The sequence below is a fragment of the Tinamus guttatus genome, unplaced genomic scaffold (genome assembly GCF_059628265.1).
Source record: "Tinamus guttatus ecotype Peru unplaced genomic scaffold, ASM5962826v1 Tinamus_guttatus_pri_ptg000035l, whole genome shotgun sequence".
Taxonomy (NCBI): Eukaryota; Metazoa; Chordata; class Aves; order Tinamiformes; family Tinamidae; genus Tinamus; species Tinamus guttatus.
This window is the reverse complement of record NW_028288569.1, coordinates 9,354,257-9,376,973: the sequence shown is the minus strand read 5'-3', so window position 1 is coordinate 9,376,973 and position 22,717 is coordinate 9,354,257. Positions and strand designations below refer to the sequence as shown.

At 44.7% G+C, this 22,717-nt stretch overlaps 2 protein-coding genes across 2 annotated transcripts in view; one reads left to right on the top strand and one right to left on the bottom strand.

Moving 5' to 3' along the window:
* The window catches only part of LOC148596012 (uncharacterized), a 28,561-nt gene extending 14,292 nt beyond the window's left edge, over positions 1-14,269 (top strand). Inside the window, exons 10-16 of the mRNA XM_088534236.1 lie at positions 578-750; positions 896-989; positions 2,153-2,265; positions 2,426-2,567; positions 3,133-3,414; positions 3,934-4,197; positions 14,240-14,269. Coding sequence (XP_088390362.1) covers positions 578-750; positions 896-989; positions 2,153-2,265; positions 2,426-2,567; positions 3,133-3,414; positions 3,934-4,197; positions 14,240-14,269 — 1,098 coding nt within the window. The remainder of the gene's footprint in view (positions 1-577; positions 751-895; positions 990-2,152; positions 2,266-2,425; positions 2,568-3,132; positions 3,415-3,933; positions 4,198-14,239) is intronic.
* LOC148596011 (uncharacterized) overlaps positions 1-19,087 on the bottom strand; it is a 192,338-nt gene extending 173,251 nt beyond the window's left edge. Inside the window, exons 1-3 of the mRNA XM_088534384.1 lie at positions 18,953-19,087; positions 18,118-18,230; positions 17,559-17,700 (exon numbers count right to left, since the gene is read on the bottom strand). Of these exons, the coding sequence (XP_088390510.1) occupies positions 17,559-17,700; positions 18,118-18,230; positions 18,953-19,087 (390 nt within the window). The remainder of the gene's footprint in view (positions 1-17,558; positions 17,701-18,117; positions 18,231-18,952) is intronic.
* Between the last annotated feature and the right edge of the window lie 3,630 nt (positions 19,088-22,717).

Below are 22,717 nucleotides of genomic sequence, written 5' to 3'. Positions count from 1 at the left end.
TGTGTCCTCCCTTGGACAAAGGGGAGTGTAGTTCCTTGGAAAGGCCCTGACCAATCTGTGGCACGTACGGGTGTTCTTGCCTTTGTTTAGGCAAAGGAGGGTGTCCACTCCCGGGGAAACGGTGGAGATCCTGGCTTCTTGGCTTGGGGCCTTTTTGCATTCTCTGCCCTTTTCCTTCCCAAGAAGGAAGGAACCTGCATTCTGCTCTGAAGTTTTGGGCCTCTTGCTCTGTTTAGGGACTGTCTCTGCACCATTTGTGTAAGAATAAGGTAGAGGTGCCTGCACAGTGTTGGAATTGCAGCCTCCCCGTTTGGCCATGGGTGGACTTTGCAACTAATGCTTCCCACGGAGGAGTGACCGCCCGGACGCCAGGAGCGTCACAAGTGCCAGAAGGAAGAGGATTGGTGTTGGGGCGGTTTTGGGGACTGCTTGTAGGAAGACAAGATGGGGATGGAAGAAAGAGGCTAGTAGGAAAGAGGGCAAAGCAAGAGGATTTGGGAGAGATGAGTTGGGAGTCAAAGCATTTGACTTGTCTGTATGCAAACGCAGCTGAGTACCGTGGGGGCTGGTTTGACAGTTGCAGGAGTCGGAAGAGCAGCGTCTTCAGACTGCGCGTTGCGTTGAGGAGTTGCAGGCGGCCCTGTCAGAAAAGCAGAGGGAAGCAATGTCTTCTTCGAAGCAACTGCAAGACCTTGTGGAAGCCTCCTTGGAAAGAGTTAGCCTAAAGCACCTGGAAGAACGAGTGGGGCGGTAAGGAAGTGGCACGGTGAAGCAAGGCTTTGCCTTCCGGGGTGGTGTAAAAGCAAGGGGAAGAGCTGGCTGCATCGCAGCAAGCCCATCCAGAATTTGGAGGGCCGTTACTTCACAGTGCTGTCTCCCTGTGTTTCCTTTCAAGGCTTGAGCTTGAAAACGTGAGGCTGGAAGGCAGAAGTGACCAACACATGGCTCGAATTGAAGCCCTGCAGGAAGAACTGCACAGCTCTGCCACTGTAGGCTACTCCTAAGCTTTCTTCTTCCTGAGCTCCTGAGCCTAGCTGTGTGTGTCTGTGGGGACTTTGTGGGAAGAGATTTTCCTGGGGAGCCCAGGGGAACATCATTTCCGACAGTCCACAGGGGATCGGCTCTAGTTTGTCCCTTTCCAAGGCCTTCTGGTGTTGAGAGTTTCCCTGGCTACTGTGCAGCCTTAGCACTGTGCGAGGAGAGGCTTTGACACTCATGCGCTGCTTTGAGCGTCTGCTGCTTTTTAGCAGTGCTGGTGCTTAAGCCCTCAGGCAGTAGCACTTGTTGCTGTCCTAAGAGCGAGTTAGCTCGTGGAATCGCTTTGGTGCCAAGCAAAGCCCAAAGCGGCATCCTCAGGCTGTGACAAAGGAGACTTCATTGCCAAACCTCTGACACCTTTCCTGTTTACTGACTGTGGATTACTTGGCTCGAAGGTGTCATTCCATAAAGTAACTCCGAAAACTGCCGAAGGCCAAGGTGCAGCTGCTAAAGCAATGCCACAGGCCTAGGCAGTGTTGTGTGCTTGGGCCGAGTTAGGAGACAAGTCCTTAATGAAGGAGAACTGCTCCAGGGCTCAAACTGGGGGTAGATTGTAAAGGAGTAGTGAGATGGAGAAATGTTGGTGGCATTTCCCTTTGCTAATACCCCTTGAATGAGGTGCAAGCATGAGTCTGGAAAGCATCAGTGTGGCTTTTTTGTTCCATAGGTTCATAAGAGCCTGGAAGATCTGCTCTCTGCCTTACGGACAAGGCACGTGCCTTTGAAAGAAGACAAATATCAGCAGGTACATGAAGGGTTGCTTGACTTCCCTCTTCCCGTCGATGATTTCTCCTGCCTACTGATTGCGGCTGATTCCCCTGAAGCTTTAAGTTAAGCTCTGCTGTCCACTGATGTGGATAGCTAAGTACCACCTGCTGGTGCCAGGGGGACAGAGGAAGCTGTTTCTCAGGCTCTTTTGCACCTTTCTCCCCAGAGCCCCTCGTAGCAGGTGGCCTTCAGTTTTGAGGGGTGCAGGGCAGGGCAATTGTGGCTGCCCCTAGGCTAGCATAGAGAGACATCCTGCAAGTTCTTTGTGAGGAACACCCTGTGCAGCTGGTGCTTACGCATGGCGTTACTGAGCTGTGTATGCCCTTTCTCCTTCCTGTGTGGAAAGTGTGAGAGTGAAGAAAAGGCAGAGAAGGAGGAGGCAGAGAAGAAACAAGCAGCAGAAGCCCAGCTGGAGGAAGCAGTGAAGAAAAGCATGGAACTGCAGAAAGAATGCAGCAGGTATGGCTTTTTAGCATTTAGCATTTTATCGGTTAAGCTGGGAGTCAAGGTTGCTTTAATTGACGCTGAGACAATGGTTTGTGAGCAACTTCAAGGGGAATGCTTTCTTTTTTTTTTTTTCCTATGGCTTTTCTAAGTCACTCCCTAAATGGCTGTGCAGGTCCAAGAGGCTTCTGGAGAAAGCTCTGAAGAAACTAAGGACCTATGAGAGGCGCGAGAGCGAGTCCCAGTTGAATTTACAGGAGAAACTGAAGGACGCACCTTCTGGAGGGGGCAGCGAAGAGGCCCTATTAAGAACAAAGGTGAGCTGTGGTCTGCTTGTTTCTGTGTGTTTGTTCTGGAAAGTTCTTGGAAAGAATCTGCCACGTTGATCCAGAGCGAATAGGGCTTCTTCCTCCACGGCTGAGAAAGCCGCTTTCTGGAGCGGTGTTGACGAAGTCAGGCAGTGCTGCCTGTGAGGCAAGCCTGGAAGACCGCTGGTAGCCCCGCTGCATGCAGAACACCCCGCATGATGTATGTTCCTGAGGAAAGGAGAAGGAGGATATGTGGATATGTGATCTCCTGGGAGTGTATGAGTCGCTCCCTGAAGAAGAACCCTGGTGCTTTGGAACCTGTCCTCAGGGGTGCAAAACTCCTAGCCATTATTGGCTAGGGGACTGCTGGAGTTAACCTGAGAAGGGTGGGAAACTTGAGGTGGTCTTCTGAGACACCTTTAAAAGAGGTGGTTCTTTTAGCAGAGGAGCATGGCTTTCACTTGGTTTTAAAACTGAGTGAGCTGGTGACAAACAGTCTCAGCGCCCAGCCTGCCTGGTTTGCAAAGGACTGCGTATGCTTAAGCCTTTCTGCCTGTCCCTTGGCTGTGTGCAGGTGCATGAACTTTGCAACCGGCTCTCTGCAGAGCAGAGAAACTCGAGGCAGCTCAAGAAAGCAAACGAAGGTTTGCGAGAAGAGCTGACTTGCATGCATGGGAGCCAGGCAAAGCTGCGGAAGAGGAAGCGGCAGCTGGAAGAAGAGGTGGCTGCCCTCAGGTGCCATGTAGAGACCAGCGCGCCAGATCTCAGCCACATCAAAGACTATAAAAGAGGGATTGAAGAAAAGGCCGAGCGAGAACTAAGGAAAAAACTACGGGAAGTCAATCTCTTTCTGCAGGTAACGTACTTGGCAATGGCATGCTCAGTCCATTTGTGCCTTGTCCTTCATCTCTTCTGCACCGCTGTCCTTTTTCAGTGTTTCCTGCTTGTGCTGGTCAGGGCTGTGGGCTCATGGGCTCTTTATATCTGGAGGAGTCTGTTGAAGGCCATGAGCTTGTGGAATGCTTGTCCTCAGCCATTTTGTGCATCATCATCTTTACGCACATTAGTCCCTGGAGAATCGGGGAACTGCATTAAGAGAAGGGGCTAGTGTCTTGGTGAGAGAGAGGTGACTTCTTAGTCCGAGCTTTGATTGGAAACCAAAATACATAAAGGTTGTGCTAAGAGCAGGTTTCCATCTGTGAACAGAAAGCGCTGTGTAACGTGGTGCTTCTGGCTTTGGCCGTGGATTCTTGAGGGCAGTGAGGAGGCGCCTGAGTAAGGCTGTGCTCTTCCAAGGGGGTGTGTGGAAACTGTCGTCGGGTGTCGGGGGAAAGTTCTTCTTCCCTGGAGGCTGAAATCACACAATCTGCTTCAGACACAGGCAGCCACCCAGGAGCAGGTGGAACAAAGAAGAGCCGCTGCTGAAGCTTCCCTGGTAGGGCAACTACAGCAGAAAATCAGGGATTTGGAAAATGAATTGGCTCTCAGCAGACGCCTGCAGCAAGGCAGAGTTATTGGAGGCCTTGCGGAAGCCGCTGCTGCCTACCCTCCTGAGCTGGACAGGAGCCACTCTTTGATGGTGAGCGCAGCGGGCAATGCTTCCTGTGTGGCAGAGCGACTGGAAGCTCGGATGGCTGAGGTAAGGCATTGGACATGCATGATGTGCTTGAATGAGCTGCCCACAGAGTATGAATGAGAAGGGTTCAGCTTTTAAGGGGAAAAGGAGCATGCATTCATGCCTAGTTCCAGGACACCCAGTCTGCTAGTGCGGACAGCATTGGTGACCCTCACAATTGGGCGAGCACAGTCCCCTGGATCACCCTGAGAGAATCTGTGAGGCAATGCTCAGAGCCTGCTGCAAGCTCAGCAATAGCTCTGGTCCGAGTGTGCCCCAGCCTTTGCAGTGTGTGTGGAGAGCACGTTCCTCACGGAATGGTGAGGTTTGTGGCCCGTGTGGCAAGAGTTGGAGAAGGGGGCGAATAATTCTTCACTGAATGCCATGATCCATTCCCTGCTTTGCACAGAGTGGAGGCAAGGGCAAGCTGTGCTCTTCACTGCATTTTAATCCAGGCAAGGATTCAGGCAGCTCTAATTGTGACTCAGTGCTGTGGTGCCCGCAACGTAGCAGGGTCCTATTGAAAGGAGATGCCTGCAGACTGTAGCTGTGGCCATGCCTGTAGTGTTCTGAAGCCGAGCTCCTCGGCTTTGGGCATTGTCTTGTGGGGTCTCAGAGGCGTGATCCAGATGACTGTCCTCGGGCACCCCTGTGCCTAAACAGTAAGTCGGCAGCGCTGCCATGAAAAAGGGTTGTCTAAAATGTGGCTGCTGCAGGGAAAGGCAGCTCGTTCTGGCCCGAATCCTTTGCTACTGAGTAAATTAAAGAGAGTTTTGGTTTGTAATGCGAAAAAAAGCGGGCATCCCAAGTCGGATTACTCGCTGTAAACAGTGTAAATATGCTGCTTGTGGCTTTGGGACTAGCGCTCTGGCCATGTGTGTATCCCCTTGCATTTGCACGGATGGGCACAAGTGCCTTGGGTTGAATGTGTCTGCATTGTGAGCAGAGGTGCCTGTCTACTGGGATTAATGGGGTTGGTTCCTCAGGTTTGGGACCTCCTCCCTTTTCCTCCTGTAGCACTAACAGAAGGCCTTTTGTTCCCCCTCCCGCGCGCGGCTTCCTCAGAAGTGGCTTTCTGGAGTGGGGACTGCCAAGAGTGGATATCTCGAGAGAAAGGAAGTCTGGGGAAACGTGCCCTCCAGATCTTGGCGGAGTGGTGTGTAGATGGCATTCAGCTGCATTCAAGTGAAGGTGTTCGTCCAATACTCTATTTAATAAAGCTTGTAGCCTGGGACATCTCTGTTTTATTCCCGTCCCCTTCCTGACTTGGCCCGCCCTGCGCACGTACCTGTTCCCTCTTCCTCCCGCTGCTTGTCCCTCTTACAGAATAGGAGCGGCGCGATTGCTGCCAAGGGGGGACCACTGGTCGGAGTCTGGCCGCTTGCTGGCAGCGTGCAGCCTGTGTCCTTTTCCTCAGTGGAGGTTGAAAGCTCCGCTGGGTTTTTTAGACAGGGGCCTGGAGTTGGCTGCTCTGTTTGCCTCCTGCTGCCTTTTAGGACAAGGCTTCCCATGGCCTGGGCAGGAGGGAGGGGGAGAGCTGCTGCTAGCCATGCAAGGTTGCAAGGCCCCTGGGTCTGGAAGGGTATTTGCTCTGTGTGGAGTCTGTGAAGGCAAAAGGGCTGAAGAAATGTCTGTGCCCTGCAGCCTTCTTGGCAAGACTGACCTTCTGTTCAGTGATGGGCACTTGCTTTTCTCTCTGCAATGCAAAAGCAAGTGGAGAAAGTCTTTCACTTCAGCTTGTGGTGCCCTTTGGGAGACGGGCATGAACGCTTTGCATATGGTCCCCAGCGTGTTTTGATCCTGCAGAACATGAGTGAGAGCGAGGAGAAAAGCAGGACTGCAATTCAGCACTTGTGTCTGGCCTAAGAGGAGCTGTTAATGGTTACAGTGCAGGGAGAGAGCAGTCCCCTTGGCTCCTGCCCCTCAGAGTGCTCCTGCACGCCCAGGGGGAGGCCGCTCTCAAAGATGGAGGGCAGGTGCTGGCAATGGCGGGAGGCTCCTGAGGCCTGGCCAACAGCAGCTGTCCCCCTTGCCTAGAAGCGGGCAAGAAGGACGATCATGGAGTCGCAAACGGGTCGGCAGCAGCTCGAGGCCTGGCAAGCTGATGGAGCACAGCCTCCCAGAAGCCCTTTCCAAAGATGAGAAGGAACAAGAAAGTGTGTGGGGGTAGTCGGCAGGGATTCCCAAAGTGGGAAGCAAAACCCTGCTGTAAGATCACAAAGGCCTTTGCAAGAATCTCAGTTTACCTGAACTAAGGGTGGCTGGTCTTAACACACTTGATAAGGAGAGGTTTGCTGAGTGACAGCAGTGCCACAAACTCCCAAGGATGTTCAAAGGCAGAAGATGTAGTAACGTCTGTGCTAATGTGTTATGAAAGCAAGCATGTTGGCTGCTTACCAGGCCATTTAAGGACTATGCAATACCAGAGGACATCACCTGTGCACATGTACGTATGTACATCACTCATATGTTTATTTATTAATCTATATATGATAACTTGGTGTTGGCTTTGTTTTGCTTGGTGCTGTTTTGATTTTAAACACCTGATGTACGTAAATAGCTCCAAAACGTCTCAGTCTTCATAAAAATAAGCTAGTTTGAACTTTAAGAAGAAAGCTGGCCATCTGTATGCGAGGGCTGTGGAAGATGCATTTAGCAGCGGAAACCTTCAGGGCACTTCCCAGGGAACATTCACGGCTCTCTCCACAAGAGATCCCCACCACACAAGCCTGCTCCATCCTCCTCTTCATGTGCCTTTGAAATGTAGCTGGAGCAAGCACGCAGTACAAGCACTATCCACAGCAGCAGCCTAGGTGTATATAATACATTTAAAGCTTTCTGCCTCCTGACTTCTTTGCTAGCGTGTTCTACTGCTCTCCAGCAGAAGGCTTCTGGGCAGCGCTTTGTGATTAGCGCTCTGGACTTGCAGTGCTTGATGGCACATCCACTGTGAGGACGCAGCAAACCTTGCTGGGAGATGACTGGCATTTAGGAGACACCTGTAGCCTTAAGCTAAGACCAGGAACAATGTGGAGATGACAGCCTCCTGGTTGCTTCCTGTAATTCAACAGATATTTGGACATCTGTCAGGGTTCGGCTCCAAATATCTGGGAATGCTCAATGACTGTGTGAACAGTACACTCACACTGCTAGGTGACCTTCAAAGTTAAAGAGCTAATTAGGAGTTAAAGAATGCGGTATGCAGGATGTCCCAGCAATGTGTGCAAGTTACAATGTTTTCGTTACAATGTTACCTTGCAATTCAAGGATGGTTTCCAAGTAAGTGAGAAGTCAGTGCTTATCTGGTGGCCACTTCAGTTACACCCCCAAGAGAAAGATCTCTATCCCCCACACCAGAGAAGCCCCCTCTTCCACTGAAGGGGAACGAGGCTGCTCACGCTGGAGTCCTCATTTAGGAACTTGAGGTACAGGCTTCGAGTTCCATTGCACAGATCCCGGTTTCTGTCTGTATCACTATGGCAGGTAATACTTAATGGCTAACCACCCAGTATCAGCTATATACATGGCTTGTAAGGCAGTGTTGGACAGGAGCAGGTGCCATTAAAGACTTGCAACCTCACTGCAAAAAGAGAGGTGACCTTCCTTATCAGGGATAGTGACATCAGTAACAAAGCCTGTTTTGAGCGTGTTATTGGTGTGTGTTATGAAGCACAAATAGCACTGTAATCCACAGCCAACTGCACGCTCCTTTGATCAAATACAATCTTTGCTATTTTACCTCCCGCTAAGGCATACAGCACCCATGCAGAAGTGGAGGGAAAAAATCTTCATTTAATCATCTTATGGAAGTATTCTGCTGCTGTTCAGTAGCCTAAGAGCACCTGGGCCCTTCTGGTGAACTTCTTCCTGCCTCGATTCTACAAGTAGTAAAATCCAGACTCTTCATGAAGGGCACATATCAATATACAAACTAACAGCTCCACCCTACTCATGCACTTCAAACATGTAATTGCAATCTAGACAATGAGTGTGGCTGGGGGTGATATTTTTTTTGTCTGGTTCTGCTTTTCTGCTCAGTTCAGTTGAGCAAATACTGTCAACCCGTAAATGGGGATTTTTGTGAAACGAAACATGACTTTCTACTAATGATAGTAACTGGCAGCGTTGGCAAATCTGCAACAAGTAGCAGATTTACAATCACAGGGCACCACTGAAAAAGAGAAAGAAAGTTGCGCGACAACCACACTAACAGCGACGGTGCTCTTTCTTGGGGAGCTGCAGCCCCTCCTCCGTGCGCTGCAGCCCCACGTCTAGGAGCCCTCTGTGGCGCGTGGCAGTGTCACCCCGCGGCGTCACCCCGCCGCCCTGTGACGCCCTCGCCGCGGCTGTTGCGCCTGGCACCTTACTATGCAAATCTGTGAGTAGTAAAATCCAAGCAGGTGAGGAGCTGAGTCAATGCGTGAATGTTGTCCTTGTAAGTGGGTATCGGGGTGGAGGTGACTTTTTCTCTCAGGCTTAAAGTGTACAAGGTCTGCACAATGCCCATATTGATCGTCAGAAAGAGATAAGTGTGGAATTTGGATAGGGGTGTAGGGGTGGTCTTAGAAAGAAAAATTAACTTTTTTTTTTTTTTTTTTTTTCCTGGGGGAAATTTATGCTTGCACATGGGCTGTATGACCCTTGCTCTTGTGTCTGAATATCACAGGAAGTTGATGGAGTTCCTGCTCAAGAAATGAGTTTATGTGCATAAGTGCTGTTTTGAAAGCACCACTGTCTCTTTGTCCTGGCACTTGTGATCGCAACTTGTTGAGATAGGAAAGATTCCAGCTGGATGTGAGGAGACACTTCTTTACCATGAGTGCAATGAAACACCCAAATGGGTTGCCTGAGGAAGTTTCATTTCCTTCTTTTGCTCCCTCCTCAGAGCTCTGTAGTCTCTTTCAACCAGTCTTTGTAAGTATGTTGAGTCCTATGTGCAAAGTTTCCTCATTCCCCTTGAAGGTTCTCCAGCTGCAGACATATTTATTTATACATTTTTGCTGCTAGCTTTACAACACAGGTTGCTTCCACTTGCCATGTTCAGGGTTTCCTTTAAGATTGCTATAAGCAGGTTCTTGGTGAAGAAAAACCCGAATCAATAAGAGGGAGGTGGTCCAGTGCATCCTCAAGCAGGACATCTGCACTGCTTCCTTGCCTTCCTTGCCTGGGACTCCAGGAGGAAATGAAGCCTTTCTAGTAAAGAGAACTGCTGTTCTCTCAGAAACATGTCGCTGTTTTCTGCGTGCTCTTTTTGCCATCTAGTGGCGGCAACATAATGGTTGGCTGCCCTGAGATGCTGTCTGACATCCACAATGTGCTTCTCTGGTGCTACAGCAGTAGCTTGAAGTTCTTTGCTTTGAAGTGCTTTGAGAGCAGTAAGGAATAATAATGACTAGCTGAAGATATATGTAGTTTGCCTGGCTACTGTTATCATAAAGGACATCTTTTCTCCATGGATTTCTTTTTCTATCTTTTAATTGATTTTTCAGCTGTGAGAAACTCTCTAGAAGTGTTCTGGATTTATTTTACTGTTTAATTTTAAAAGAATATTTGCTTTAAAAATGCATATGATACTAGCTGAAAAAAAATGAAAAGAAATTCTTCATTTTAAAATGCCAGTTTTTTTAGATTTTCATATCAAATGAAAACATCTTCTGATTTATCAGTTTCACGTGAATCTTTCTCTGCATCATGTCCTGTAATGCCTCATGGGCGATGTAGTTCAGATACTGTTTCTTCCCAATTTTTACCACATAAAGAAGTATGCTCTTTGGCTGGATTACATTTTCCATTGTTTCTCCCTCTAACACGTTGCTCTAACATGTTATGGGCTATCTGTGAACACGCTGTGTAGCAGGAAATTCCATCCTGAAGAAAATGGCTCAAATTGTTCTGCCTCTAAGTTCTCTAGCAGATCAGGTAGTTACAGTTCAAAGCAGTAGGAAACAATACTACTATGAGCCACCAAAATTACTGGTCAAATAATCACTTAGGCTTTAAAGATTTCAGAGTGAGGGCACAATCCTCTCTTTTTTTCTGAGGTCCCTGCTCCCCAGACTATCCGTGTCACATGTTGGAGGGTACAGTACCAAGAGTCACTCCACCCCACTTTATCTGAGCCCAGCCTCAGCTACTCCCCTCTGGGATATAGAGACTTCTCTGACTCCAGGTAACCACAGATTCTGTCCTGCAATCTTCGTGCATCAGGAGGAAGTGCTGCCAGCTGGAAAGAAGAGAGAGGAAGTGTCCTGTTACATAAAACTACAGGCAGGAATGTTCAAAATCAGTGCTTTCATAAAGCTTCATAGAGTATTGTGTTAGCTTAAGCCAACACTGATTATCTGAATGCCTTGCTGCTAAGGTAGAGATGAATTCTGAAAGATAACTCTCTAGTTATCTTTCTGCTAAAGTAGTCATATTTTGATAGGCATGTTTGTCTCATGGGGGACCCCTAGCGAAATCAGGCATGCTGTGTCTCCAAAATGTAGCAGTCCTGCTGAGGAGGCCGATAGTTAAACCGGAAGCAGAGAACTGATTCCAGGTAGCCTTAGATGAGTCTCCCTCGCTGAACTACAGTGCTGCTGAGCTACAGGGGTCATATGTGGCCAGCTTTCTGAGCTTCCACCCACTTTTATACAAGGATATGGCTTGCAAAGGAGTCTGTGTTTATGGTTTGTTCTAGTCTGCTATAGGTCATCCCACATCTGAAAGATGATGCGATCACACCGGTTAGCAAGTTTGACCGGAACAGTGTCCATCTGTATTACTGTTGGGTTCTAACGCAGTCACTGAGAAGCTTCAGCAGTTCAGCCATGTTCTAAGTGCATGTTACTGAGGCACATTGTGTGTTCACCCTGGTCATGGATGGTAAGTGCTAAAAGGCTGTAGTGGGCAAGTTCCAAGTGTTTTGGGGCAGATGTGATACAGAAGATCAGTCAAAACACCAAGTATAAATATTCTTGGAGTGGTTTACACATGCCCTGATGTCTTGGAGTGTTTCAGAGACAGCCTGAAATATGACCTCAGATTTTTTTTTTCTTAATCTTTTCATCTATTTCACTTGGCCAACTCTCAGGAACAGTCTCCCAGACTGCTGAAATGGCCAAATACTACCCAGTAAGTGACTGAAGAATATTATACAATGCTTATTGTATTGTATTACAATGTTTATTTACCTTTAATAAGCAGGTTTTTCTGCTAACACATTTTTATTTGCTCCAAGGCAGGCATTGCTCCCCAAGATACATAGGCATTGTATGGAAGCCAGTGAGGTTAGAGGCAATATTCAAATCACAGCTCAAAGTAATATTGCACTGGAGATAAAGTAATAACATAGTTCTACAGTACATGGCAGAAGAATTTTCTTAGGATAATTAGATTATGTTGCCACGGCTAGATTTGCTCTCCTAATCCAGTGTACTTGTTTAGGTATGCTCACCTTATTCATCAGGAAGCAGTGAGGACAAACTCTCTCATCTGCCTCACTTGATGTGACTCCACAGAACTGTTTCCCCGCTGAGCCCCTATGGTGCACCTCTCCAGTTGCTTTCCCCCAATGAAAGCTTTACAGAGGGCTACTGCCCAATGACTACCCCAACTCCAAATATCTCTGTTGATGGGTGTTTGTTTAGCAAGCATTTGTTCATTTGTGAAGGGAACTACTTCTTGTTGTCTTCCACACAGAGTGAAAGGTGTTGGTAGGGTAAGCATCCCTTAATGGGGTTGTCCTTTTAAAGCGATCAAGTGGATTTTGCTTGAATCAAATAAGGAAGCACTACAAAAAACAATCCACAGACTTGGTGCGATAGCCTGAAATGGTGATCCTGGCTGCTGTTTCAAAATTACTCTCTGTCTACAGCCAGCTGTGGAGTAGCAATTCTGACAGAATAGCAGTAACCAAGAGCTGAAGGTGGTAAAGTCTTTCAGTGCTCCAGTTGCATCCAGAAAGTGATGAATCTCCATAGCCTGAGTGCTGCACAATACAAGGAATTCATGTCTCTTCCAAGTTCCTTCTTGGGACAAGCTTTTTATTTCTAAAAATCTGTTGTTGCAAAACACAAACTTGAACTGAATTTTAAGAAGTCTAGTAAAGAAAGGAAGGAAGGAAAAGAATAGCAGCAAAGATGTCTTGAATGTGCATTTCTATTATTGGGGTACTAAATCTTGCATAATAAGTTAATGAATTAGTGAGTTCATGCATAATGAAACCATCAAACATAAATATTGCATATTCATGCACCAAAGTAGTCCAAGTAAGACACATTGCCTGCTGCAAATCATTTACCCCATTTTGCCTGTTTTTTGCTGCAGAGCAAAGTTACCTACTGTGCCAAGCTGGGGACTGAGCATTCTTCTTATCTTTAAATGTCACGTTATAATAAGGAATGATAGTCTTTCACCTCCATCTTATGTTTGGCAGTTTTCCTGTCCCGGTAAAACATTTAATTCCTTCTATTCTATGGCTTCAAAGCCTTATAAAGTTTGTATTTGTTTGCTTGTTTGTTTGTTTCAATTCAACTCCCCTTGTTTTTTCTCTCCAAAGAACATGTTTATCAATACTTTTTAAGATGATCCTCCCCTACAAATAGTTTTCAGAGAGCTTAGTTTAAATGAAAGGGTGGCAGGATGAAAATAAGAGGCTCATTTAGCAAATAAAAACTATATTGGTTTGAACCTCACCCTTCATTCATTACCATTGACTGTAAATGATCATTTAAACATCTGAGAGAAGCTAAAAAACAGTCCCGTACCTGTAAGTGTGACATGTAAAAATGACAAGTTCTGCTCTTGGTTCTTTTGTAATTAATTAAAAGGAATAGCTGGAAACAGTAATACAACACTTCCTCTCAGGCTAGTGATCAAATGGCTCTGCTGCTGCGAGATACACAGTTACTCTGCTTTTATTGGCACTGAATAGTTTGGGTCATCTTTTGGAAAGCCTCAGAGGAAGAAATAGGATCGCATAAGGAGAGGGGGAAGACAAAGCTTAGGACTGTGAGCAAAACCAGCTTCCTAAGCAACTGCAGCCCCCTTAGAGCCCTCCAGACACACACAGACATTAACAAACACCTGCACAATACTTTCAGGGTCTGCCGGCATCACTAAATCAAACTAACAGCCCTCTGCGCAATGATTTATGGCGACAAGCATTAGCTTTAGGAGTGCTCCGCGTCATGCTGCAGGGGCAATCCTCTAGCTGCATCAGAAAATCGGTTGAAATCCTGCAACACAGAGCAACTGAATCTCCTCCTTCAAGCGGACAAGACAAGAACTCCCCCTCTCCCCCTGCCTCTGACAGAACAAACAATCCCTTCGCACCTCTAAGCAAAGAGTTTAGGAGATCAAAAAACTAAACAAAGCGGATTGGGATTAGGGCTGCCCAGCCCGCATGATACAGGTTTTTCAATGGTCCAAGAACAAAGAACCCTATATATAAATTCCTGTTGGTCCAAAAAAACTTAGCATAGAATTTTTGATTGATACTGGAGCACAGATTAGTGTTCTGAACAAGTTGCAAGCAGAAGCATTAGGAATTAAACCTTCTCAAAAATGTTTTGTGATTAGTGGAGTTACAGGTGCTAATGAAAAATGCCCACTCGCTAGGACACAATTATGGTTGCCTGGGGAAAAGAGGATGACAGCTGTGGATGTGGTACTAATTTCACACCCACGGAACATTCTAGGATATGATGTGTTCAGAGGAAAGCGATGGTATCTGCCTCATGTTTGGAATTTTGGAGGAAAGGAGCAGGCAAGTATAACGGGAGGAGTGCTGGAAGTAACCCATGCCCTGCCCCCATCTCATGTTCTTACTGTGAGTACAAAATAAACAAAAATACATCCCTGCAATATTCTTCACAGACAAGTGCAGTGTGCTTGACATCCATTTAATACAGGCAGAGCTTATATTCAAACTGCAATAAGGATTTTTCCCTCTCTAAACCATTTAGTGACAAACAATTAATAGGTAAGTAAACCATTTATTTTGCAGTCTTTCTCTAGTAATCGTTCAGTTCAAATAATTTTTGGTTAAAACATCACGCTGTTCCTGTATTGCCCTTGACAGGGGATCCTGGTCTGCATGTACATTCTTTGAAGATCCATCACTAGATAGCACGGGGGAAACTCCAGCAGATCCAGTCTCAAGCTCAGCAGCGGCTGGAGAAAGGGGAGAAAAGGAGGTAAGATTCCATGCACTAGTTCTACAGTAGACTGGGGCCAAATAAGTGGGTTACTGCAGAAGGTAAAGATCTGAAGAAATATTTAAGAGCATCCAAGGGAAACAGTCACGAGGACAGGCACAAAGGAATAAATATGATTTTTCAGGTTTATTCACTGTGAACATTCATAATGTTCATTAGTCAACAGTTTTGGTAAAGCTAGGAAAATAAATTCCAGAGGCCATATGCAAAATGTCTTCAAGGGAACTCAAAAACAATTGCCACTCTTTATACTCAAGTTTCCGTTTTCCTTAAAAGTTCACAGCAACTGTGCTTTGGAATACTAGACTTTAAAATTGTTTCTGCCTTTTATGTGATAAAGTCCAAAATAATCAGGCTTGTAAAAAGCAAATACTTTCATACCGCAGTCAGGCTAAGACAAGAAAAAAATTGGAAATAAAATTGGAACTAAAATTAAATTGGAACATAATTGAACAAATTACCTTGGTCAAGCTCTTCAGTGATTTTTTCATCCATTTCTCCTCGCACCTAGAATTATATATAAAATACAGTTAATATTTTAATAGTTACACTTTTCTGATATTTGCTTTTAAAGCAGTGCAAATCCCTCAGCTATTACTACTTCTTTTAGCATTGGTCCTCTTTTTTTAGGAGTCATCATAAAAAGACTGGGTATTTGCCCAGTCTCTCTTTATCTGGTGGGCTCCCTTCTTCCTAGGCTTCCCTGCTGCTCCCTCCTGTTTGTACACAGAGGCTCGGGCATTTGGGGTGCTTGTTCTTCTCTCGGTGTCTCCAGCTCCCGCCTCCCGCCGTGACGCGGTCAAGGCAGCCACCGTCGCTACAAAGCACCTCCGAGAGGTTCTCCACCTTGAGGAGCAGGAGCGTTTGGCTGCAGCAAGGCCTGGTGAGAGGGCCCTTGCCTCTGCTCTCCTGCATGGAGGCCTGCCTTGTTTGGAGCTTTTCCTCCTTGACCATCCTGCTCCCTTTTCGGTGCTCTTCGCCTTGCTTCCTTGTCCTACTGCTCCCGTTCCCTTGTCCTGGTCTTCACCTTATCTCACTCTTGTACAAGGTCCCTGCATTTTGCCTGCTTTCCCCTGCTTGCATACTCAACAGCCATGGCTGATGGGAAGGGACTGGCTGCCTCCTGAGCTCCCTCAGTAATGTGCATCCCCCTCTCTCATCTGAAACAAGCATTCACAGAGATCCAAAGCAAATTCATCTCTGCAACTGCAACTGCTGCTCGTTACTGGCACTGCTTTGGCTGTTACCCATCTGTGGGTTGCTTGAAATCAAGCAAGCAGACACCTTGTTTAAACACCCTCAGGACGTGGGCAGCACCAGAGCACTGAGTCAGAATTAAAGGGACCCAAACACTTGTCACGTTCTCTCAATAATAGAATAAAGAGGAAATAAAGCAGAGTGAAGAGGAGGGCTTGCCCATGGCTCCCTTCTATGCAAAGAAGGGAAGAAATCACAGTATTTTGTGAAGGATTATGTCCTTGTCCAACGAGTGCCACGTGGCTCCCAAATGATAGGATATGATGCTAGCATTCTGTGAGAAACATTGTGTCACACAGACTGTTAGCTGTGGAGCCCACTTTGGCCAGAGATATTACCAAGGGTGCAGCATTGCTGCAGAAATAGACCAAAAAGGACTTTCTGCAGAGTAGGCAGTTTTACCCATGCAACTACACAGTATTCATCTGTGAAAAGGACGATCGATTAATTAAGAATATATAGCAGGAACTCCTAAAAGGAAATGTGTCCTAAGCATAGCATAAAGCCTTCCCTATGCTACAGAGTGAGAAGTTAGGCAATTGCACTTGCACACTTCTATCATTCTTTTGGGATGATAGAAGATGGAAATGGATGGAAAATGAGCTATGAACAAAGACATCTCTTACACTCATTATGAAGTCACTGGTTTAAATTAGGTTACATAGTTTTAATTCAGAGAATTTCCAATGACCAAATATTATAAGCCAAAGTGCAATAAATAGGCTATCTGGGAGCTTCCCATGCAGCAGCATTATTTATCCCACTTTTTCTCTTCTAAAAGCATTTGACTATCACTAAACAGGGGTAACAGATGTAAATAATTTTTGGTCTATGAGCACTCCTGAATTTTCTACAACCCAGGTGGCTACCTACCCAAGTCAGTTGTGTTTTATTTGGATGATGAGCAGTTGTTTTAGCAGATTAGACTGCATGTTTTGGAACAAGAAATGGCTGCTGATCTTCTCAGAATTCCTTTTCTAAGTGCCTAAGACTTGGAAAGATGGGCCAAAGCAGGTACTAGTGAACAAAAAGGCAAGAAACCTCTGTGTCACAGCAGTACTTCCTATCCTCAAAGCAACAACACCGTTTAGAAGAGTGAAATGTGAACTGTCTCCTATTCAACAGTACAGGGCACAAAAAATGAACTCGAACTAAACTGATTTAACACAGTTTTATCAACCTTTCTTCCAGAGGAAGAATTCATCCATCAGACGTAGAAGGTGCTGCTAGAGCTCAAAACACAAGAGTTCAGCTGACTCTTTACAGGGCTGACTTAAGCACAGTGCAGCTGTACTGGAAGAGACGTGAGACATCCCACAACAAGGGTTTGGCCTCCTGTTCTCAGGAGCTGTTTAGGTTCTAACCTTTGGTTTCTGCCTGAGCTGTCCTATCATGCTGCTCTCAACCCTGCCCCAGACCCTGCCCCAGGCCCTCCTGGCCTCACTGCTGACCTGTGCATCCCTACACACCACCTTGGACTCTTAGCTTACCCTGCTAAGATTCACTGGACCTACTCTTCTTGTTTGGTTTCACAGGTTGCCCAGAGAGGTTTTGTAGGCTCCATCCTTGCAGATATTCCAAAGCCGTCTGGACGGCGACATGGGCACTATGCTCTAGGTGACCCTGCCTGAGCAGGAGAGTTGAACTGGATGCTCTCCAGAGATCCCTTCCAACCTCCACTGTTCTGTGATTCTGTCCTCTAGGACTGTGCCCTGGGCAAGGAGACTGCAGCCCTCACCTGCCTTGCTGCAGCCCCTGGCTCCTGGATCCTCCTTCCTTTCCACACCAGCCTGCCCTTTATCTGCCTTCACCGTGACTGCTGTTTGCACTAAGGTGCCATTTTTACCCAGAGTGATAAGAAGTCCCATTTGATCTTTGGTCAACAGTATAGAAAGAAGTAAGGAAAAAAATAATCAAAAAGCTTACCTTTGTTCTTAATCTACTGACTTCAGTGCCCATTTCAGAATACCTGTTCTTCATTTCTCCCTGAGAACTAAGCTGGGACTCACTCTCTCGCAACTCATACACCTTCAGTTTCTTCATAGCTGTTTTCAAAAGCTTCTTGACCCTGGACAGCAAATTAACAAGCAAACTAAGAAGCAAAGCAAGAACTGACCCCTTTCACACGTGTTTATGTAAATGGCATGGCCAGGGCTTACTTCATCTTTAATGTGCTCTAGAGATCAGGAATTGCTAACAAAGAAGGGAGAAGCAAGGAGAAAGTGGGAGGTGTGAGGGAAAGACAAAAGATGGTCCCACAAGTGTCTTGGGAGCTTAAAATTTTACCCCTAAAAGAGAAATAAGGGACTTTTTCCTTCTCTCCTCCCTAGATGACTGCAGGCAGCCGGCACTTAAAATTACTTTTGCATCTATTTAAAACCATCTGCTCACATACAGAAGCCAGTGTCAAAATTTAACACAAGGCTTGAATTGGTGAACAGTTATGTACTCATAGTCTTTGCTCTAAAGCACTAAAAAGCTCTACCTGTCGCATTCTTTCTGTGGTCCAGTGTTTTGTTTCATTTCTTGGTCCAGACGGACTTCTACTAGCCCTTTCAATTCTGTCAGTTTTTTCACTTCCTTTCTTTCAGTCTCGCACTTCTGAAAAACAGAAAAAAACAAGACACAATTCAGGACTGGTATCTATATGCAGTATGTGCACAGAGCATCCTTCACAAAGGAACTGTAGGATATCTCTCTCTGCTGGTGAGAGTTGACAGAACTCCGGGAGACAGAACTCCTATGTGAAATTCAGCACTTTGATCCTCTTATCAAGCAGACCAATACCCGGAGACAGAAAGAGATGTCCTCCTCCCAAAGTGGAGGCCACCTTCTACTAGGGACTCATGGGGAGAAGGTAGAAAAGACACTGGAGAAGGGCTTCCTCAATCCCTCTGCTAATACCAGGGAGCGCTTAACGTAGCTACAACAGGGAAGAGAGGGAAGAGCAGAGCTTATTTTAAAGCTTCAGCGGGATCTTCTATGATCAGTGGCCCACAGAGTTCTCTGTTAGGGAACTATCAGACATTTTGTCTACCTGTAGCATTAGCTCTAGTTCATCCTTGTGGATGTTTACTAATCCAACTGTTGTTCTTCCTTCTGCTATTTTCTATGGCAAATCTGAGGAGAGCTAGCAGTTTTTTTGACTTTCTACTTGTACCTTTCCTCTACAGTAAAGGAAAAAAAAGGAAAGGCTGCCCATTGTAAATTAGCAGACACTTATTTCCCAAGAAAACCTGAAACTATAAGAACTTGACAAAGAAAAGTAACTCAGTTCTCCTGGGCTTTTGTTGAGTGCCTGCAGAATTTTCTCGGCTAACCTGTTCCAGGAGCTCAGCCTTTTCCCTTTCAAGCTGAGCAAGGCCTTCTTCGAGTTGGGATTTGCGTTCCAGTTCTTCCTCCCAGGTACTGCGCAGATCTTTTGCCGTCACAGATAACACACTCTGCTTTGGCATCTGTCAAAGCAACGGCACCAAAAGAGAAACCAAAGTTGCAGGAAACACAACGTACCTCCTTTCCAGCTACCTGTGACAATTCAAAGCATCAGTAGTGATCTGCAGTCAGACAAACTTCACTTAAGAAAAAGACAAAGGCAGTATTTGGGCCTGCGAGGCCTAACTTATTTGTCACTCCCAAACTTAAATCAAGAAAGTTATTTTACAGTACCTTGTTCCTTTCATTGCCTCTTTTTGTTGCAGATCTAGAAAACAGAAATAGATGTTGCTATTAGAATGCTCATATTACGTTGTGAGTAATATCTAAAACTAAGCTCCAACAGCTTAATTTTATAAGTGAACTAAACGAAAATTTAATAGAAGAATTTTGATATATATATAGCTGAAGACTAAAAAAAAAATTACTATTCACAGTGGAGGATACTTTAATCACAAAAACGTAAGCAAAAAGTTGAAATAAACATGATTCTGAAAACTGCCCTTTGTTCCAAATGATAGGAATCACACAGCCACACAGAGGCTTACGCCAGTGAATTATCCATAATGCTTGTTTAAAACTAGAGCTTTAGCTCTGTTTTCAACACTGAGAATCCTTGCCTAACAAGTCAAAGCTTCATAATTTGGGATTCTGTAGTAGGGACAGCATCACTGTCAGCTTTATGACTGGCCAGTGTAGCTCATTTATGCAACCATTTCAATTAGCTCCACACGGAAGACCTACCAAGTTCACTGCTCCAATATGAGGTGGTTTCAGGCAAGCAAAACAGAACAACTTTTTTTTTTTTTTTTTTTTTTTAAGACTCTTCAGGGAAACCTACTTTTCAGCAATAAGTAACTGCCTTCAACCTGTGTTCAGAAGCTCTAGCCTGTTTTTCCTTCTTGCCACTTCATGCATCTTAGCATTGTGTTGTATGTAGCATGTAAGTTAGAGAACCCCAAGCTAATTCAAAGAAAGCTGTTCTTCATATAGTATGCCCAGTCAATTATAGAGATCAAATACAAGTTCCAAAGAGCAGACAGCTATCTTATAGCTGCATTATAAAGGGGTTAGTTAACCTTCTATCTCAGTCCTAGAATAAGGAATAGGAGATAAACAGGAGATAAATAAAAGGATCAAAAAAAAATGAGAAGTCTGCAATGAAGAACATTTGCATTTTAATGCATATATATATAGTATGTATAGACTGTGTATATATACACACACTATATGTATAGGGAATATATAGAGTTAAACATGCACACACATAGAAATGCATATACGTAGACACATTCTATATAGGTAATTTAGCAGTGTGTACATTCATCCTTGTCATTAACTTGACTAGCACTTTTGAAATGTCCTAAACAAAAAGAAAACATTTTGCAACACAAAGGGCATTGGATAGCACTGGTCACGTGAAAGAACAAGTATCATTGTTACAATTTTTTTTCCCTTTAGTTTACAGGTCAATTTTAGACTAATTTTCATTTCTAGTATTCCTTATACTCAATACCTTTGTTCATCTTGGGATATTTCACTGAAAGGGTTATCATCTGATTCTTGAAAATGAATTCCACTGGAAGAACTCATCTGCTGATTAGCCTTTTGCTTTGAAATCTGTTTTTTGCTCCCATTTTTCTTTGCTCCTTTTTTTTTGCCTCGGCAGATTTACTGCATTAAACAGAGAGAAAAAAATCACTGTTTGAATAACACATTTCTATGAAACAGACACACTTTGGATGATGCTCAGAAACTACTTAGAACTATGTCTGCGATAAAATACAAACTTGACTCCAAAGATGCTGAAGGATACCAGCTATTAAAACTCCTCATTCTAGAAACAGAGGGGGAAGGTGCAATCAGGAGACAGGAGGAAAGGAGGAAGCAGAAAGCAGGCTTGCATCAGTGAGACAGTGCTCAGATGGTGATGTTCCTGCACATCAGGATTATCTTTCCATCATCCCATGTTTCAGAGCTGAGGAACTGGGTAAAACTAGTCCTTTCTAGGAACTAGGGAACATTTGGAAGGATTGTATAAATTGAACATTGCCGTATACTCCCCCCAAAAAAGTAAACCAACACTTCTCTTCTGTATAGGCAATTATGCCTGTAATTATATAATTATGTTTGTAGAGGTTACAGGGGTACTTCTGTACTACAAGGTTTCATGGTTTTTTCACAGAGGCACTTGTCTTTCTCCTCAGGAGCACATCTGGCTTGAACTACCAGAGCTGATTGTCAGAGCCCAAGATAAAAAAAAAAAAAAAAAAGAAAGGCAGCAGCAGCCCCCACAAATATTCTCATTTAAGTCCCATTACGATGCATCAGATAAAGGTCTAAATGCTCGGCTGAAGCAGAGCCCACATGCTCAGAATTATGGACTTAAGTTCCACAAAAGTTTGGTTTATTGCTGAGGCAATTCTAAGCTCTGCTAATTTATTATTTCAGGACTTTGCTAATGGATTGTGATATTGGCCGTGCATACAGAACTGTCGTAGCTACAGTAAGTGAAGTAGCATGGGTGACTAGCCCTGTTTTCTTGAACTAGCTATCTGTTTATGAGGGCACTATATCTCCAGCTTTCAACTTTCTGTACAAAAGAGATGAGAGAGCAAAGACTCCATGTGTGCTTTCTTCAAGCCCTTGGGGTCAATTTGGCAATGTGATCCTTCCCTTTTCACAAGACAAAATGGGCCTGAACTTAATGAAAACACCACTTGCATGGAGATCATTAAAGTCACCTAGAAAAGGGAGAAGGTAAAGTAAACTGCAAGCCTCTATCATTTTTTTTCCCCAGGATAGCTATTTCTCATAAAAAACAGCTATTTTTCTCTTGTCTCCAGCCTTGAAGATATGTTTAGCCTCTGTATTGACAAAAAAGCAATAAATTTGAGTGTCTACTGTGAACTCTAGTTCTTCCCCAAAACAGTATTTTTTTCTTAAATGTTTGGGAAGCAATGTCTGTAGGGCCATCTGTATTTAGGAAACTACTTTGGAGAGCAAATTAAAAAATTATAAAGAAGAAGACAATTAATTTTACAAAGAAGAATTAGAGATATTAGTTTACCTTTTCAATGGTATTTCAATTAATTTGGATCTCTTCTTGTTTGAAAAAATCTTTTTGGGTTTTTCTTCTTCCATTTCTTCATACTTTGTTCTAAGACAGTCCTCTTCTAGAGGAAGCCTTTGTTTCATTTGCTGATTAGTAACATTGCCTGGCAATATGTTTAATTTCTCAAGGTCTTCTTGTTTTGCCACCATCTGCTTTTCAAAACATCCTTGCTTTCTTTTTTTCTCCTCAACCTACAAAAAGAAAAATTAAGCTTTACGTATTTCTGCTTGTTTCTTACTATCACCAAGAGAGAAACATCATACCCAAAACTGAATAATTCAGTCTTTATTTCTAAAGCCATGTAATGTGAATTTAAGCATTTTCATTTCAGAGAGGTACTTTCATAAAATTATACTACAAAATATGTTGATTCAGCGGAAGTACTTGGGATTTATGGGCCCTTAGAAGGGAAACAATAGTGCATCTTGAACATGAACAACGGAGAAGTGAAGGCATTACTGATGGACAGAAGGTTAGAAGGAATGCAAAATGTTAGTTGTAAAAATACAGAAGAAAAGACTCAAAGTGTGATGGGCTA